At 32.7% G+C, this 18,986-nt stretch overlaps 1 protein-coding gene across 8 annotated transcripts in view; it reads right to left on the bottom strand.

The window, feature by feature from the left end:
• Positions 1–6,453: 6,453 nt before the first annotated feature.
• LOC110999521 (protein held out wings) overlaps positions 6,454–18,986 on the bottom strand; it is a 62,108-nt gene continuing 49,575 nt past the window's right edge. Inside the window, exons 3-8 of one of the 8 annotated variants that reach the window (XM_022268603.2) lie at positions 15,052–15,168; positions 14,427–14,567; positions 13,410–13,530; positions 12,281–12,604; positions 10,447–10,595; positions 6,454–8,611 (exon numbers count right to left, since the gene is read on the bottom strand). In XM_022268603.2, the coding sequence (XP_022124295.1) occupies positions 10,489–10,595; positions 12,281–12,604; positions 13,410–13,530; positions 14,427–14,567; positions 15,052–15,168 (810 nt within the window). In that variant the 3' untranslated portion in view covers positions 6,454–8,611; positions 10,447–10,488. Of the gene's footprint in view, positions 8,612–9,465; positions 11,806–12,280; positions 12,605–13,409; positions 13,531–14,426; positions 14,568–15,051; positions 15,169–18,986 lie in introns of those variants that run through there. The other 7 variants (XM_022268605.2, XM_022268604.2, XM_022268602.2 and 4 more) reach the window with 7 other exon arrangements.

Below are 18,986 nucleotides of genomic sequence, written 5' to 3'. Positions count from 1 at the left end.
GTAAAACTGCTCCGTATTATGTCGATAAAAATTAAATGTGGCGCCCTGTCAAAATTTTTTTTTCTGTATCGAAGATACGGAGTAGATTCTTTTTTTTTGTTTTTGAATTGAAACTTCTCTAAAGAAGTTTCACTAACTTGCGCCTAACCACATGAGGGTAACATTTTAACAGAACGTCACGAAGATGTGCAGCGTTTTAGTCGAAGAAAAGGAAGAGAGCGACAGAGAGAGGGGGGAGAGGGGGGAGAAATCGAGAAAAAATACACGCTATTGGTTGATTTATTCGTTTATTAGTTACATATTAGATTATAATATTATATTACAACATACAGTGTGTCAGTTGCTTTGTGTAAGTGGCTTTTACCTTAGTAATAATTAATTTACAAAGAAGTTTCATTTCTGACTTAGTAGTACTTTGCAGAAAGTTTTTTTTTGTATAAAGTTTGACATATAAGGCAGCAAAGCTTATAAAAGTGTAATCAAAATTTAAACAATCACCGCACATTTAAAGCCAATTCGTTTTTACCACACTTATAAACTAGACTTATGACAATTTAAAAAAAAATATTAAGTAATTATAAAACACATACGTTTTAAACAGTAATTGATCTGAGATCCAAAGCGTTTCGTAGATGGGCAATTTACAATTTCATTATACAAGATGAAGATTTATTATAGAAAGCTTAAACGATCCAATTACACGTAATTTATCGTTAATGCATAAGCCTAGTTTGTTATTATACCGGTAAGAACTTGTGACACCTGAAGAGCATGTCCAATTTAAATCCAGGATATTGAAAAATAACTCAATATAACCGGGATAAAGTAATTATTATGGCACTAATAGATGTTTAATACGCTTTATAAATAATGGAAGAGACATATTTTCTTAAATAAATATAACAGTAATGGGGAAAGTTATAATAAGTTTTTTTAATCTGTGGTATTTGAGATTTTCTTTTTTGATCAGATTGATTTGATTTGATTTGTTGAGCAAACTTATTGCGAAATGCGGAATTTCGTGGAAGAAACACAAAACGCCGCGAGAATTCGGTATGACTTACACCCAAATCAATAAAATATACCAGGAAAGATCACCATTCGTTCTTTAAACGAATTATTCATTCTAAGTACTATAAGTAGTGTTTTTTTACAAATTGCTAAATAAATATAATAAAATAAATATAATGTTTATACCTAAAAATAATTTAAAATTCTTCTACTACTAGAATGTAGATTATGTAACTGAAGACAGACTTTATGAACAAATTTGCGTGGTCCGGTCTCTATATACCTATTCTCGCTATGTTTATTACTAAATAGTACTTGGAACTAGATACAGCGTCAAATAGCACAAATTCCCAAAACTCCATTAGTTGTAAAATTAAACAAAAGGAAGTGGCGCGTAAATGCCACTTCTGAAATACATCGGTGTTAATGTGTTGATTTTTTCAGGATGCAACTCGAAAACGATGCAGTTTTACAAACTATGGCCTGTTTATTTGCCCGTACTGTGGGGAATGGCAAATTTAAAATTCCATTTTCTGGCAACCCCGAAAGTTAAAATTGGCAGTGTGTTTAAACAGTGATGCAAAAAAACAGCTACCTAACGAATTCTACTGCCACTGTGCCTCAAGGATCAGCATTTGGTTTTTACTTTTTACAACGTTTAAATTTAAGGACTTATATTACTACGACGAAACAGGAATGCAATTTGTTTGTAGATAAAAGACACGGAGAGCTTATTCATAATAAAGCATCAAAGAGTATTCACCTGTTTCACAAATCATACTATTAATAAAGAAAAATTTCAGTCAGTTTGACTTTCTCAAATCAAATGTATTGATACTACAGTAAAAAGTCAATAATAGGTATGGTTTTTGTGTGTGTTGAAATTGGTAAGTTTAAATATTTTTCTTAGTAGTTTTCTTGCACTAATTATTTGAGACAATTAAAAAGGCATATTATTTAAAGCCTTTGTATATGATATGATTTACACGTATTCGATGTATATTAACGTTATTCCATTTAAAACTTCAATGAATTTGCTTAATTACGTTAAGCTTAATTTTATTTTATGTATTCTGTATTATCGCCATCTATTCGATTCGAACCATAACTCCAAAAACAACAGTAAACATAGACCATTGAAACTCATTGTTGCCGACAGATGGTGCTTATTCAGAAAAAATAAAAACTATACTTTTGATTGAATAAGCGCGTCGCTGCTTTTATAGATGGCAATAAAAAAAGTTGCTGCATCTGGCGCAGGACGAGACGCGTTTCAGGAAACTGACGGCCAACCTCCAGTAATGGAGAGGCACTTGAAGAAGAAGAAGAATAAAAAAAATAATTATAACTACAAACTACTATTACATCTAATAAATTTGGTATTCGCATTTCGCTGCCCGGCTGTCTTAAGCTGGGCACCAGATCATATCAGGGCTGTGATACTAAATCTACTTAACAAAGTTCTTAAGAAAACAAAACATTATAGGTACTTAAATAGGTAATCAAATAAATAACATATTTTAAAAATATCTGGCAAAAGTTGATATTGAATCGTAATAACTACACAAGTAGGGTAGATAAAATTTAAACATTAAGATCGCACCATCGTCTGTTGATTGAGGGTAAAATGTTGAAGATCATATTTGTTGACTATAATATTATTATAACATAATATTATCGATATACCGATGAAAAGATATGCCACCTCTATCCATACTTGACGTCTGGCTTTCTTTCTTGCACGGGCATGTTGTATTAATGGCACAACATGGCATGTTAGTTCAAATTGCTTTCGTTGTTGGTGTCCACTTATATTTTCCAGAGCTACTAAATTTTGTAAACTTAGTAGAGTTATAGTTAAATGCAAATTTTATGCAGCGACACTCCATATTTTTTAAATTTAATTAAGTTCAGTTTTCCACATAATTATTTATCGCAAATATCAATAAATGTGGAAACATTCCTATTTACTGAACTTAGATTCAAATTATATGGCTGTTAGGGTAAAATTCTGAGTCGAAACTTAGCGCGAATTTGATACATTTTTGACATTACTGAAGTCAGTTCGCGCTAGGTTATGTTTTTCAATCTGCACTTAATATTAAATAATAATACTTGTATTGAATGAATTATGAACCCAATATCATTGTAGAAGTACATTCCTTTTTTAATAAACAAGTGAATGTTTATTATTAGAATATTAATGATTGTACATTTTTGCATGGTAGCGTAATTTTTGTTTGTAGTTTTTTTAAGTTTCAAATCTTATTTAAGTAATAAAAAGACAAATTTAATTTCTTCTATTTAAGTATTATTAATTGTAGATAAAATTTACACATTTTATCTGTGGTTTTATAATTAATTTCAGTTGGAGCCACCTTAAAATGGGCCTTTTTAAATGAAAAGTCAATCTAAGTTATAATGAACTGATTTTATAAAATATTTAATTATGGTAAATAAAAAAACAATTGATGGTTATAAAAATATCAATTTATTTTACATACATAAAATCAGTAGAGTGATAAAACTTCACTGATCACACATCCTGAACAGGGCATCACAATATTATACTCGGTATTTCTTCTACCTGTATTTATTGTTATTCATCTATAAATACTTTTTTATTTTTAGTATGAGTCAGGCTTCTGCTTAAGTAGTTATAGTAAACTAAAAACTAATTTGCCCCCCAACCAAATATGACAGCTAGCAATATGGTACTTTAAGGAAACTGGATATAAGTAGTTTATAATGTAATACATTAATAGATGATTCTTATATGTAAGTAAGTAAGTAGGTCATAGTATCCTATATTTCTATTATAATTAGAATACATAATTGAATTAGATTCTAAATATTGTTAAAGGTACATGGGTTTCATAAAATAAGTTGGGGCACCGCCTTCATAGTGTTGTAATAATGTATATATTGATCTTTAATATAATAATGATGTACCATGTATGGTAAAAGAAACAATAACTTATCTACTTTACTTAATATGATATTGCTTTTAATATTTTATCATTTGAGTTTACTACTTGCACATTTACAAAGATGTTTTCCAATGTATGATGTTGTCCGCAGCTAAAAAACTCTTTATGTATACTTACAGTATTATTTTTAATTCATACCTTCATGGTTTCAATATAAGAGGTAATTTGATGGTACCATAAATTTGGCAATTCAGTCTATTTACTACAATACAAATGTTTTAATTATTTTAAAGCTATTTCAGTTTGGAGTTGAGACTTGGGAGTTGGGAGTAGGGATGTGAATAAATAATCGATTTTTATTTTACTCGATTATTTTTTTCTTACGATCGATTTTTTGTAATCGATTTTATTAATTGTAAAAATCGATTTTTAATAAATCGATTATATGAATTAGGCATTTTAAATCGATTTTTGTAACGACGGACAAGATATATGGCAGGTACACCAGCAAAAAATAATGGCTGCTCATACGTCAATGACCAAAAATTCAGAATTAGACTTATATATTGCGGCACCATTATCAAATCTTAAAATGGACCCTCTCGATTTATGGAGAAGCTCTGAAGGAACTTTCCCAAGGTTAACTGCCTTGGCTCTGAAACACCTCTCAGTTATGGCCACTTCTGCACCAGCTGAAAGGTTATTTTCGAAAGCGGGAAATATTGTCAGAAAAACTAGGAACCGCATTTTAGGAAAGCGATTGCCAAAATTATTATTTTTAAACTCTTTGACTGAAGACTTATGGCAATAATTTTCTTAAGTTTTTTGATTTAATTTCATTTAAAGTGTGAAGAAAGCTTTCTTTTCTTTTTCAATGTTTATACCTAGCAATTATCGTTTCATTTACTACTTAAACTAATCGGTTTATTTCACTTTGATTCTAGTCGATTGTTTAGTGATACAAAACATTTGTGACAATTATTTATTTTAGTTTTTTTATTATTTAAACTCAAAGCTTGAAGAAAACTTTTTTTCTTTTTCTAAGTTTGATACTTAAAATTATCATTATGTTTACTACTTAAACTAATCAGTTAATTTTACTTCGATTCTAGTCAAATGTTAAGTGATACTAAACATTTGTGGCAATTATTTATTTTAGTTTTTTTTATTATTTAAACTCAAAGTTTAAGAATAAAATTATTGTGTTTTTTAGTTTTAAAACATTTGTCATTTTATTCATTATTTACCCTTATCAGTTTATTTTATTTTTTTAAGTCAAATTTTAAACAATACTGATGAATAATATATCGAACAAGCATTTTACGTATGAAAAAATCGAAATGTCTACAAAAATCGATTATTTCCTCGAAAATCGATTTTTCACAAATCGATTTATCTTGAAACAAAAAGAATCGATTATTAAATAATCGATTTTTTCGACTTGAGGTCACATCCCTAGTTGGGTGTTGGGACTGACATAGGACAGTCACAACTCACAGGACGTCGACTGTTAAATGCTGACACTGACTGACACAAGTGACAGCCACACTCCACAGATTTAGTAAAGCTTGGAGGTAACCATAACAAAGGAACCTACTGAAAAACTATTTTTATCTATGACAGATTTTGAACATATAGAACAATACTCTAAACTTAATTACATATTGGCTATTGCTTTGCTAGAGTAAAAGAGATTGCTAAGATTTACTTAAATAATTGTAGCACAGAATAATATACTGGCCATTGAATATCAAAATAAAGACTTGAGCATAATTAAGAATAACTATTTAGGTTATGCAGCAAGCGATTAAATTGACGTAATTCATAGCACCTCAATAGATTTCGCTTTTAAAAAGAAATCTAATATGACACTACTTTTGACATCATAGTAATGCAGTTATTTTGTACTAGATGGCGCAACACCAAATATTTTACACTAAGTACATTACGCATAAGGCTGCCTTAGGCTCGATTCACACCATGACGCCATTCACGGTTCGATCTTGCTTCGGTCTCGGTCCGGTAAAATATTCTTAGATGAGAATGAATTAGAGTATTCTCAGTAACGTATCGCTCCAGTTCGGATTCGATATAGTGCCGGTATCGGTTGATCGAACGTTTATTTGACTAGAGCGAAATCGGATCTGTCATGACTTGTACCGACAGTGTGATCGCGGTCTTATCCATCTTTACATGACGTGTGTTTATTCATATTTCCATTTGCATACTTAAATTATAGTTTTCTAGTAAATTATCTCGATTTAAAAATGTTATTCTTGTCTATGTCAACCACAAATTATCTGTCTCATTATTGGTGGATTTCCAAAATCGGTTCTGTAGTTCCAGATGAATAGTTTCACACCAAACTTATGTTATGATATATCGGTTTTTTTTAATTGACTTCTCAACGTTGGATTTCATATTTGTAAATTTAATATGTATGTATTCATCTTCTTTTATTAAAGCTATACAATAGAGGTGTATTTAAGTAACAGAAATAATAGAATGTCCATAAATTTTGAAATAATATATTTACTAATGCCAAATCTTAAACACACGTAAACACATAAGTAATATGCACAATCTCACTTAACTAAATTTAATCGTAAATAACTCTACAATAGATTCAATATAGATAATTTGTTTTTGGAAAACAATTTTAAGAATTAATTTCCATAATACTTTTTGATATATATTTATTATTTACACGTTCATTAAGGCACTTGATTTTTATAACCCAGAACAATAAGTACAATTAATAAGACGTTGGTTTTACACGTCTAATGCCCTCATACTCAAAGACTACATCAATCAGAGATCTCAAAATATTGCTATTTCACCGTATAAAACAGTCATCGAGCATTTTTTTTAATTGTTAGGTCCTTTTAAATACAACATTTGAGTAACCCTTAACTTAAGTTATCTGTTGCGTATTTAGGCATGCATGGCACAGTTATAACGCGTTGCGTTTGCAAGCCCTAAGCAGCTGTATATATATGTATATTTAATATACTTAAAATATGGTGAATTAACTTTGTACGACAAATTGCATTCTTATTCTATTGCTTTTGTATGGCATCGCAAATTAGTAAATGCATATATTTGTTGATAATTTGAATTTCAACTCTAATAGACACTAAAGATAAAATTTGAATTTCGAACATCTATCGAAATATTTCAAAACATATTTAAAATTGGAATATTTTCGCGATGTGTATAATTTTCACCCGTTATGAGTGTTGGCCTCAGAGTGCATCTCTTATTTTTATATAAACCGAATTTATATTGGTAAACTTAATTAGTATTGCAGATTACTGAATTTACCAACAAATTAAGTACTAACACGATGAAGTAATAATGGACGGACAGCGTTTTTAAAATGATTTATATTGTGCGAACACGTGTACTGTAAGCCTAAGGCATCAATTGCATTACTTTTATAAACTTGATTCAACTAAATATTTTCACTCTATAAAGATTTAATCTCAATATCAGATCTCGTAAATATAAAATATGAAATCGTTTCAACATAGAATGTATATATCTATTGCACTAACTAATAAATGATTTTAATGAAAATATTGCTTTATACACTATGCCCAAGTTGCGGATCAGAATCGAGACAGTGTAGTTCTAGAGATTCTCGAACGAGATTGCAACAGTGGCTGATATAAAAATTACCAAAATACAAACTAACATAAAACCTATGAAAATAAAGAGATTAATTTCTAACTCCATTGATTTAGATGATAAAATTAACATTTAGTAAAGTTAACAATAATTTAATCTCTTCTATCCTTAACTACTCAAGAATAACAATATGTATAGAACCAAAAAACATGAACATTTTACATTGTATTAAGGCACATGGCATGCACGTTTTATATAAATTATTAAGCACTAAAAATAAAAATAAATCTATGTAACTAGACAATTCATGTACGCTCCGACATTTTTATTTATTTTAGGAAGACTTCTTTAATAATAAAACAGATGCACTATCTGTTATCAATAGTCTTTGGTTATAAAGTTATTTTGCCAAAATTAAAGTCGACTCGTACACGAATAATCGTCAAAGTCAAAACTCGAATCTTGAGAACCGGATGTCAACCAGAATACTTACTACCACTACCGCCATCTTGACATTCCAGATTCGAAAATCCATTGCTTTTTAATATTTACTTTGTACTAAATTAGACTACCACATAGATCAGATGTTTTCATTAAAAACATTGAAAGCATAATATGTAATAAAATCTAGAAAAAAATATAAAAAAAAACGTATAAAAAATCTTGTGAAAGTTTAAATTTTCACTATGTTTTACAGCGTAAATATTTAGTGCAAAAATCATAGTAAATAAAAATTTAGCGCTAAGAGGAAGGGAAACCTAGCCTAATACTCGTGCTAAACATTAAGATCAAGCGACAACAAAATACATTACAATAGTGAATATAGTCGATGGCGTGTGCCACAATAAATATATATTGTTAATAAAGATCATTATGTTATAAACATAACAGGCATATGTTAATAGTTAGGCTAAAAATACATATGTTAACGTGAAAGTCCCAACATAGCTAAATGGTGGACGATGTTCCGATGATAATGTTACGACGCGCCGGTAAACGCCGGTTTTCTTCTGTTAGTGCCTCGGCGCCTTAGCACGCACCTAGCCGGGTTAACGAGAAGAGAGAAAACAGAATGTTAGTATCGATTGAAATGCCATGGTCCGACTACACGTAGCCTCAATCGCGAGCGGGTCTAACGCCTGTGCTCTGCCCGACCCGGCTCGACAGTCATTTGTTTCTTTCATATCCCAGTCATACTCTCGATATTATCAAACGCGTATGTACTTACCAAACATCATTGATTATATGTAGAGATAAACTGAGGACTGTCACAAACAAGAGACCGTCGATGATAATAAAACCGGGGCATGCAGCTAGCACAAGCGGTATACCGAGGATCTCGGATCGACGTAGGTGTACGGAATTTAATATAAATAACTTAACAGCGGGAGGCTATCAGGCATTCGTGCCGCAACATTCTAGTTAATAAAACAGGTACCTAATTAATTAGTTTACGCGGTTAATGGTTGATGTTAAATAATAATTTAGTGTGATGAACTACAATATAGGATTAAATGCCCAATAGTCCCCATAGCAGTGCTTGACACATTTCGTGTCAAGTACTGCGCAACAAGCATTATATATTCTAATATAACCATAGCACCCGATGCAAGTATGTAAGTTATTCAACACATCGTTCAAAATATCGTATATATGATAGCATTCAATTTGTTAATAAGTTTGTGATAAGATTTACATATTTGCATGTTAGTGACTCATATAATAATTACATATCGTTGTGACTTAGCAGTTATGACAGTGCATATCTTAGACAAACGGGACTTGGCCTTGTGGAGCGGTTAGTGTAAGCCTATACCATAGACAACGTCATCAACTTTATCGACTTTTATAATAGATGTCAATATCGCGGTCAAGCTAAAAAGAAAACCCAACGAAAATTTCAGACAATTTATTGCATATATCAATCAAAATGCATTTGCTATTCACAATCAACAATTGAAACATTTTACAATATAAATCTCCATAAATCTATTTAGCGATTCGATTTTATAATAAAGCGTGAAAAATAAATCTAGATACGCCTTTATAATCCACAAGGACACAAGTGCATAATATAATCTTAAACTAAACTTTCAAATACGAAAGTAATAATCTAAGGCAAATAGAAACAACTATAAAAAAACTTTTAATTGACTAAGAAAACTTGTGATGTTTATATCGAGTCAAAGGAGGTGCATTGTCTAATACTGGATAGATGGCACACATATAAATGCTCGTTCCTTTGACTAATACTGGGGTCGGGAAAGAAGGATTCACAACCCGAACTTAGCACCTCGAGAACTATTTGGCAGGAAATTGAGTGAATCAATATTAGAACACCGATTCCTTCTTCCCACACTTAAATTTCTAAATACCCGGAAATAACAATAGATGTTACAGACGTGTTGTGACATCAAACAACATTTGGTAACGTTTACCGGGTCTCGGTTGTTCCTGATATCGCAACACGTAATAAAAAAAAATCTATAAAAATGAAATATAAAAATCACAGTTTAAAATTATGCAGATTCACTTCAGATCCAGTGTGAAGTAGTGAGGGGCATAATACCTATACGAACTATAATTAAAAATAAGTACATAATAAATAAGACACAGAGAGACCAAAAGCAAAGTCGCTTACGCATTCTTACTAACGAACATGATTGCTAGACACTACTACAAAGCTTCAATATTAAATAAAAGAACAAAGCTATCTATTTTAACGAAATTTGGATTTCGAAGAACAGACAATACTGAATCTTTTAAATCATATTCGTGTTAATTACTTTTTAATCAAACATAGCTTATTTTCTTTAATTTAATAGATTCAACAAGCATATTCATAGTAAGCATGCGTTCCGTGCGCGCTTCTCACCTTTTCAACAAAATGGCGGCGTGAGAAGTTTTGGCGGGAAATTTAAGGCGCGGGTAAGGCAGTGCGCTGGTAAGGGTGCTCCCTCACTTGCGCTAGACGTCCCGCCCTCCGCACGACACCTAGCGGCACAGGATATTTATCATCTGTGTCTGAACAGAGCATTTTCATCAACCAATGTTTTTTTTATTACCACCCAGGATTTGACAACCACAAATATGACGTATTTGCTGGAGGTCTCAGTCTGGAATGAACTTTTTCGGGATTTAGTCCTGGGTGATTAGTAAATGCTGTGAAAAATATAATCTCATGAGCTGACTTTATTTCTACAGAGTTTTTACTAGTGTGTATAATTTCGAAGTTATATTTTGGCAGAAATCCTATCAACTAACCTACTGCTCTATCCTATACAACCTATTATATTGCTTTGGAAAAAAAAATTGGGTATTCGACCCTCCATAAGGTACAGACGATGGCTGGTTTGAAATTTCAATAGTTTTAAATGACATCATTTAAATTATATAGCTCACTCGCTCCTAAGCTAAAATATAAATCTTCAGAAGACTAAAAATACTTAGACCTATGGTATGTGTATAAATACGATTACACTAATAAAATAATTCAATGAAACGATCGATAATTGGGGAGAAATGTAAACTAAATATCTTCTAACATCGTGTTTTGTAGGTATCGTGTAAGTGATGAGTTCTGTTAATCAAGTTAAGAATTAAATTTGTTTCAAATCGCAATTGGTCCCTTTTGCTTGTAATCGCTGAAAGTTCTTCATTCAGAGATTTCACCGTTAATAGAAACTCGATGTTATTAACAATTGGAAAAAACATGCAAGTGTGAACCCTAAATGTGAATATTTGTTAATTTATTAGTTTTGTTACAAGCAAGGGCATACTAAAGTTGTAATCGATAAAACTTATGTGAACATATCGGTAACTAATAAATCTACGGGCAGTAAAACATCGTTCCGGTACGCCCTCTAACAATACTGCCAAAGCCCGATCCGATAAAACCATATAAACATTTGCAATAAACATATATTAATTCTGTGTAAATATTAAAAATCTGCTATATATTAAATAACTCTTTGTTTTAAACAAGTTATACTCTGTACATAACAGACGATAAAGAAATAACGTTTAAGGTACAAATTTCGGAACTAAAACTAAATTGTTCTTAATTAAATCTTATTCTATATTAATCGATATTATGACTCTAGAAAGGCATTCGCGTACAGATCTGTCAAGGACGGTAAATATGTTGTGAAGGCCGGTGACTGAAGCCTGTCGGATCTTATCGAGGTCTGCGAATGCGGCCAATGTCAAAAGCCAGCAAGAAGGTACCTCGACGCTGTAACCCCACGAAAAACATTTAATTCACACTTCAAATAATTTAGCCTGGTATTAGTCCGTTAATCCGGCGGTCTTGGCTCTCCATATTAGTGTGTTACCATTTTCTAGAAATACAACTCACACGTGTTAGCGCATCGCGATAAAGGGTTAGGCGGGTAAGTCATTCCAATATTGAAATTAACTTACTCGATGAGCGAAATCAAGCTGCAAATTGAAACATGCAGTTATTAATTTATTCTACAATATCATCGTAAATTACCCTACCTAGCTTTTTACTATATTTTTGTATCGACGTTCCCAGTACCTGTATTAGTATATATTTGCTGACCCCGAGCAGTGTCAACTAATATCACAACGCGTGGGTCGCAGAATAAACGTTACGCATAATATCACTAAATCAATGAAATTCTTTAAACGTTCTTTGTGGACACATTTATTCTGCGTCCCGTAAGATTAGCGGTCGAATAACCCACCAGTATGGTCGGCGGCAGCATACTCCGCAGTCAGGAGCGGATTGGCGGCGGCTGTCAGCGCAGCGTAGTTGGCGTAATCAGCGTACGGCGATGCGTAGATCAGCTGGTGCGCCGGCTCGCCCGGTGAGAGGAGACCTGCCGCTGCGCCCGCGCCTGTACCGTTAAGCAGGCTAGCTTGAGCTCCCGGCCCAGTGGTCATGCGCGGAGAGAGGATCAAGGGCGCACCGAGGGGCGCCTGGGAGCGCAGGGCCACGCTGCCTACTCCCCCCGTTGGGGCGAGGAGCCTCTGAGTCTCCGCGGCAACGCGACGCCACTCCTCGTCAGCTGTGGAGTCCCCGTTTGTTATACAGCTAAACTGATACTCACACTTCTTGTACCATGGGTAGCGGTATTTTTATCGGCCTCTAACCACTAAGTGACTCATTGTTGATCTAGTACACGTATACTAATCTTTTATAACGAATCAGATTAAATAATTTGGAGCAATAAATTCTTCGGAACAAAAGCTCATGAAAACCCTTGGCCAGTCAGCCATTTGTCATAGTGAAATCACAGATGTTAGTTAACAACCGTAACAGCTAGCCAATCAATTAGTCAGTCGTATTGCAGCTTAGATGATTCATTGAACCAAAGATTTCAAAAGCGAATTTATGGTAACAATATTTTGTATAGTTATATACCCGGCAGATCCCCTTCTTAAAAACTAGACTAGATGTATCGCATAAGACTTGAATACGTTGGAATTATATTTTTTCAGGATATTTTTAGGACCACGTGTTGACAAAACTAAACTTAATTTTAAAAACCAATATTTATGCAGTATCTTTTTCATATGAAGTCATAATTTTAAAGTATTTAATTTCCCAGACACACCTTAGTTTAGGATACATTTTGTTGTTATAAAAATGAATTTAAAAAACTGTATGGTTTTTCAAAACGTAGTCCTTTTAGTTTAGAAGACACTTTTAAAATACGAAACGCCTGATAGCTTGGTTCTGATTGGTCGACAGACACTACCAATCAGAATCAAACGACGCAATACGATGATTCGCTTTTCAAAAAGGGAATTTAAACCCGTGTTAGTAAGATCTTAACGTAGATTAGTAACAAAACATAAAAGTGTCCATACTTAATACGCACTGACCGTTGACAGGTACCACACCCTTTGCGCTTGAGTCGCGGTACGTGCCATTTATAATGGCCAGTTCCATCAACTGGCGTTTCTTCAATTCATCTTCGCCATCAGCTTGCTGGAAATGATGACGTAAGAATATGACTGAGGGTAAAAATACTGCTGGAATGTTTTTGAAATAGTTATATAAGGACACTAATATCAGTTAATATTTATTTTATGCTCCCTTTGAACCTTCTGATAACTATATAAACTGTATATATTAGGCGATCACTCATTTTATTATTAATTGAGAGTTAAGTATTTAGAGTTTAGATTAAGATTAATCTATTAACAGACGGTTTATCAGAAACGTTCAACTTGTATTTGAAAAATTATTATCAGTTTATACAAGTATTTGTCAAGTTTTTATTACTCAACCAATCTCAATGAGTAACGTTTTTTTTCCGAAAGAAAGAAACTACTACTACTAACTACTTCTAACTCCAACAAATAAACAGATCAGTGAAACAATTTTACTATTCTGAATTAATAAAATAGCAACAAAATTGTCAAAACATTTACATTTCTTGTCAAACTAAAGCTACACAAACACAAATAAATTCTAATTTAAAAGATTGAACACTTACAAATTGGTGACTTCCTTTTCTAAGACATGTAATTATTACAAGTCATGATCAAAGACAGATTTAGTTTGACCTAAAACTGTTGTTTGTATACCTCATTTATCTTCATGCATTGTTGAAACGCGGCATGCTTAAAGTTAATGTTTTGAAATTGCTCGAGTTCGATGTGTTTTGGCATCTAAAAGCTGCTTTTTATCTGAATTCCATTAATGAAGCTTTTTAGTTTTGTATCACAAAATTCTTAATATATGTGAAGCAAAATGCGATAATGTATAGATGTAGATAGCTAACATTTAGGTGTCTATGGAATGCCCTGCGAGAACTGCCCCTTTTGGGCGTCCATCATGCTCATTTGCTCCCCTATTATATAAAAAAGGTGATAACTTACAGGGATGAGCAGGCGCTTCACCTCCTCAACGGCCCTGGCGAGCTTCACCTTAGCCCGATTCTCAGTGTCCTCCACTGTGAGCAGCACGTGAAGATCATCCGCTAGATGCTCCCAATTCGGCTTGCCCCTGTTCGCATCCTCCTGGAATGTACCCAATAAATAAATCATGCCACTGCGCAACGTTAACTTCATTTTAATTTATATAGCACTAAGAAATTATTGGTTGCGAAAAACCAATTTTGGTGCCAAGAATGTTTTAGTCCGGAGTTTCTACTATTCGCACACCGCTTTAATTTTACGCATGCATGTGAATGAAACGTTAATATGTATGTTAGGCAATAATAAATATACTAACAAATACATATATGTCTCTTTCTTATGTCTTATGGTAAGGTTTCATTATTAAGAAATGTTAACACTCTTAGAGACTGGATATTAGTAACATTATACTAATATAACAAGAATAAATACCTAATCACAATTCAACACTTCCTCGTTTGTATGTAAATGAGTGCATACATCTTGTAAAAACAGAATTTAAAATTCAACATGAGCCCCCGGCGATGTTTCTCATAAGCATACTAATTATAGAATTAGCAAATCTAATGAGGAAAGTCGACATTACCTTCTTCTTATCCCTCATGGAACCTTTTCCTCTGACCATGATTTTGCAGCCAGTCTCCTGCTCCAACTGTTTGGCAGTCATACCTCTGGGGCCCAGAATCCTGCCCACAAAGTTGAACTGGAAAAATAAATAAATAAATTAAAACGTTGAGAAATGAACTCAAACCTTTTGCTAGTCTGTAAAAATAGTTCATTAAGTCCCATCAATTTAAATCATGCGCTCATTATATCGTTGGAGATCAGGAAATGATCCCACGTGCGCTGTAGCATGAGCTACATTTAATGCTATTAACTGCTGGAGTAATTGCCAGTTTTCATTACATACAAAGCGTGTTTCCTGGACGCTTGATTATGGAGTATTTTGATTTTAATGCATCGGTCAATCCTGGATGTATGTACCGTGAAGCCATCACTAAATTCATAGGATGGACTAGATGGCATCTTGCCAGCATCCGTTTAAAAACGAGCTTGATTTTAAAATGAATGTGCAGAACTAAAATTCGTCGGAAACGTAGAAGATGCTTAATGGTGGATGAAATGAAATTAGGGCGGTGTTGATACATTATTTTTCAGTCGACAAATGTAACATGAATTTGGTTTATAACCTCTCTAACAGACATTTTCAAATATTTATCTCGCTAGTTGATATTTTGTGTTATTTAGATTAGATTTGAATAGTGGTAGCCGTTTTGATGAATCATTAATTATTCAGATATTATAATCGAGACGTCTTGCTCCTTGTACCGAAATACAGTTTTTTGATCCAACACCCTTTGTGTTGTGAACGGCAAAATAATTAGAAAAACACTTAGTGAACGAATCGCTTCAAATGAATTTCGCTAAACTATTTAGTATATTTAGCACATTAATTACACAAGAACAAAGCTTTGTGTATAGGATTTTAAAACAATAGTCAAGAAATACGAGACACGGAAATGTTATGTTAGGTAAGGCCAAGTTTGTCGCCGTCTGCCTCGGGCGATTGTTGGTGGCGCCGTGGGGTTTTAGTGGGATTGCACAGTAGCGAGTCCCACATAACCTTCACCACCAGGTAACCATGCCGCGGGAGGGTATGCGTAACCCATCTTCCTACGAAAAAAAAAAGAAAAGTTTGTCGCCGTCCATCTCCAACAATGCCTCGGTTGGTATTGTAATAGTTTAAAAAATAACATAAAACATCATATTCTTCATGTCAAGGAGCGATCTTGTAGGAAAAATATCGTTTACTGGAGATGTTATTTTCAAAACGTCTATAAAATATCTTGTTTTTGTAGAACAAAATGGACGCTGAACGCGAAACTGTTTTGAAACGTCGCACTAGTTGGCTTTGCGCCCATGTTTTCTCAGCGATAGTTAACATTTTCATGACAATGGTGATTGCTCTATGCTCTACGCTAAACACTATTTACAGCTACTCGTTTCCCAGTATTCGCTTAATGGCTTGTGCATAGAGAAACGGTATTACACTTATTGACGTTATAATTCTTTTGGCGCGATGGAGAAAATGATGAGACTGAACTTTTACGATGCGCGCGCACACCAACACCTAAATTCGACATCGTAAAGTTCTAGCATGGAAATCGATAACTATGTTCAAGTTATATATTCTAGTATTTTTACATTAAGAACACGTGTTTCTTAACAGTACAATTTAACAGTGTGAATAAATATATAATTGTGGTGTTTTTAAATCAATTTCATATACGACGGTGATAGTATTTACTAATAATTTATTTATTTAAATAAAATCCTTTTTCTGAATTATAATATTTATCGTTAATCACTACTTATTATGCATATTAGTTATTTTTTCCATACACCAAAGAAATATAACTTCTAACGCGTGTACATAAGTACACACACTTTTTTTTAAAATCAACTTAACCCAACCAAATATTTTGGTCCATTAAAAATCCTTCTAATTTTAAAATTCAATCGCGACTAATCTATGTATGTCTCGTGTTCCAAAAATGTTAATCTATGAATTTAGAGGCGAAAATCGTAGTGTGTGTACCATAAATATGTATCCGCACTATTCAACCGACCGCCTGTTTGTCCTAAAATAACATCAAAATGTGGATTTATATGCGATTTCAACGGAATGTGTTCTATACCAAATGCCTCAGCGCTAAACATCGGAGATTTGAATCACGAGAAATCAAGAGTTTCACTAATTTTTCGCTGTATTAGGTTGCTTGGTTGGTTGGTTGTGAAAACCTGCCTGCAGATATTAACGTGAAGTTATAAGGAATTTATTATACATGGTATGTGCGAGTGCGAGTGTTGTCACAACAAATAAAATAAAAATAGTATATATTACAATACAATGAGAATTACATTAAGTTTATTTTATTATTGTATTTACTATTAGTACGCAACATCCAACGGAGTAAGGACCTCCAATTTTTTCTCTCATGTTCGCTACTATTTTCCAATCTTTCTCCGCTATAAGTTTTATTTTCATTTTCTACTGGACATCTCTCTTTTTTTCGTAAAGTCAAAAGTCATTTAGAAAACTTAATGTACACTTATGAACGTCAAAAGTTCAAGTAATAAGCTCTTAACTATAGCATTGTCTCTTTCCGCCATAGCGAAAACAGAAGTTTTGCATAGAGAGAGGAGAGAATTTGAGAGACAGACAGTTGCTTACTTTATCAAAAAATGAATTAAGTTCTTATGTGGGTAATCTATCTAATATAATCTAATGTGGGTAAATAAGTTCTACACTTGACATATTATGTAGTTAAATATAAAGTTATGAATATAATTTTATTCACATATCACTGACAGAGTTAAACTATTTGTACAAATGGTTTAATCTAGGAGTGCCCATTCAAAATAATGTTCAATGCACAATCTACGTGACACATTTATCTAAATGCAATGCATACCAGTAATATACAGTACACTTATAAATATCACTGGTATAAAATTTAGATTAAGACATATGTATTTTTAATTTAGACAATAATATATAATGTCAATAAGAAATATACTGTAATGGAAGACACAGGTATTACTTCAAAAGGGTCCCTAAATCTAAAAATTGTAATCCATTGTGATAATCAATATAAAGAACTTTTCGAAGGCAATATTTACATATTACAGGCCATAGATTAACTCATTTAGAAAAAGATTTAGTCACTGTACATTGCATTAATATTATTATAACAATTGAATATAATAATTGTTTGAATGTCGTTTGAATTCTTTAAATGAAAATTTATAATCAAACAAACTATAATGATGTCGTTACATATTTCCCCATTGCTGACAATGGCATACAAAACTTATTCAAACGAAATGATACGTTTGCCAGTAATTGGTTACCATAATGATAGGTCATGGACAAAGTAGCAATGTCAGCTGAGTCCAGTATTTAAGCTGAATATCGGTAATATTCGCTGTTAAATCATTTCTGTGTATCTGTGAAGAATTTCAATTCAATTATGAGCTTTTGTAGCCGATTTTTAATTCTTATAAAAATTCTCAATACTAGTTTGCTATAGCTTTGGATGACGTTTTGTATTGACATTATTTGTATGCAAAAAGAGGTTTTAACCCATCAAAATTAATATGCAGTCATTAATCAGATTGATAAGCTAGTAGTAACGCAAGTGATATTTTATTCGAAATTATTTAATTGTGAAAAAAATAAACTAGTGTTATTTTGGAAATCAAAATCTTAGGATCCCCCCCCATATTAGTTTTCAATCCTGTACATTATAATTAAAAATTGTTTCTCAACGTTAGTAGAGTAGCAACTGAAGCAGCATCTGGCACAGAACAAGACACGATTGATAGAGACTGATGGCCAACCTTCAGTAATTGAGAGGCACCAAAAGAAGAAGAAGTTGAAACAAGTAGTGTTACCTTTTTTTTTTTTAAATGAGGTGGAAATGCTCTAATGCAGGCCCGCATTAAGAATATCGAACT

Source organism: Pieris rapae, chromosome 19 (genome assembly GCF_905147795.1).
Source record: "Pieris rapae chromosome 19, ilPieRapa1.1, whole genome shotgun sequence".
In the NCBI taxonomy this organism is placed as follows: Eukaryota; Metazoa; Arthropoda; class Insecta; order Lepidoptera; family Pieridae; genus Pieris; species Pieris rapae.
Note: the sequence above shows the minus strand (reverse complement) of the source record. Positions and strands in the feature narration are given on the sequence as shown.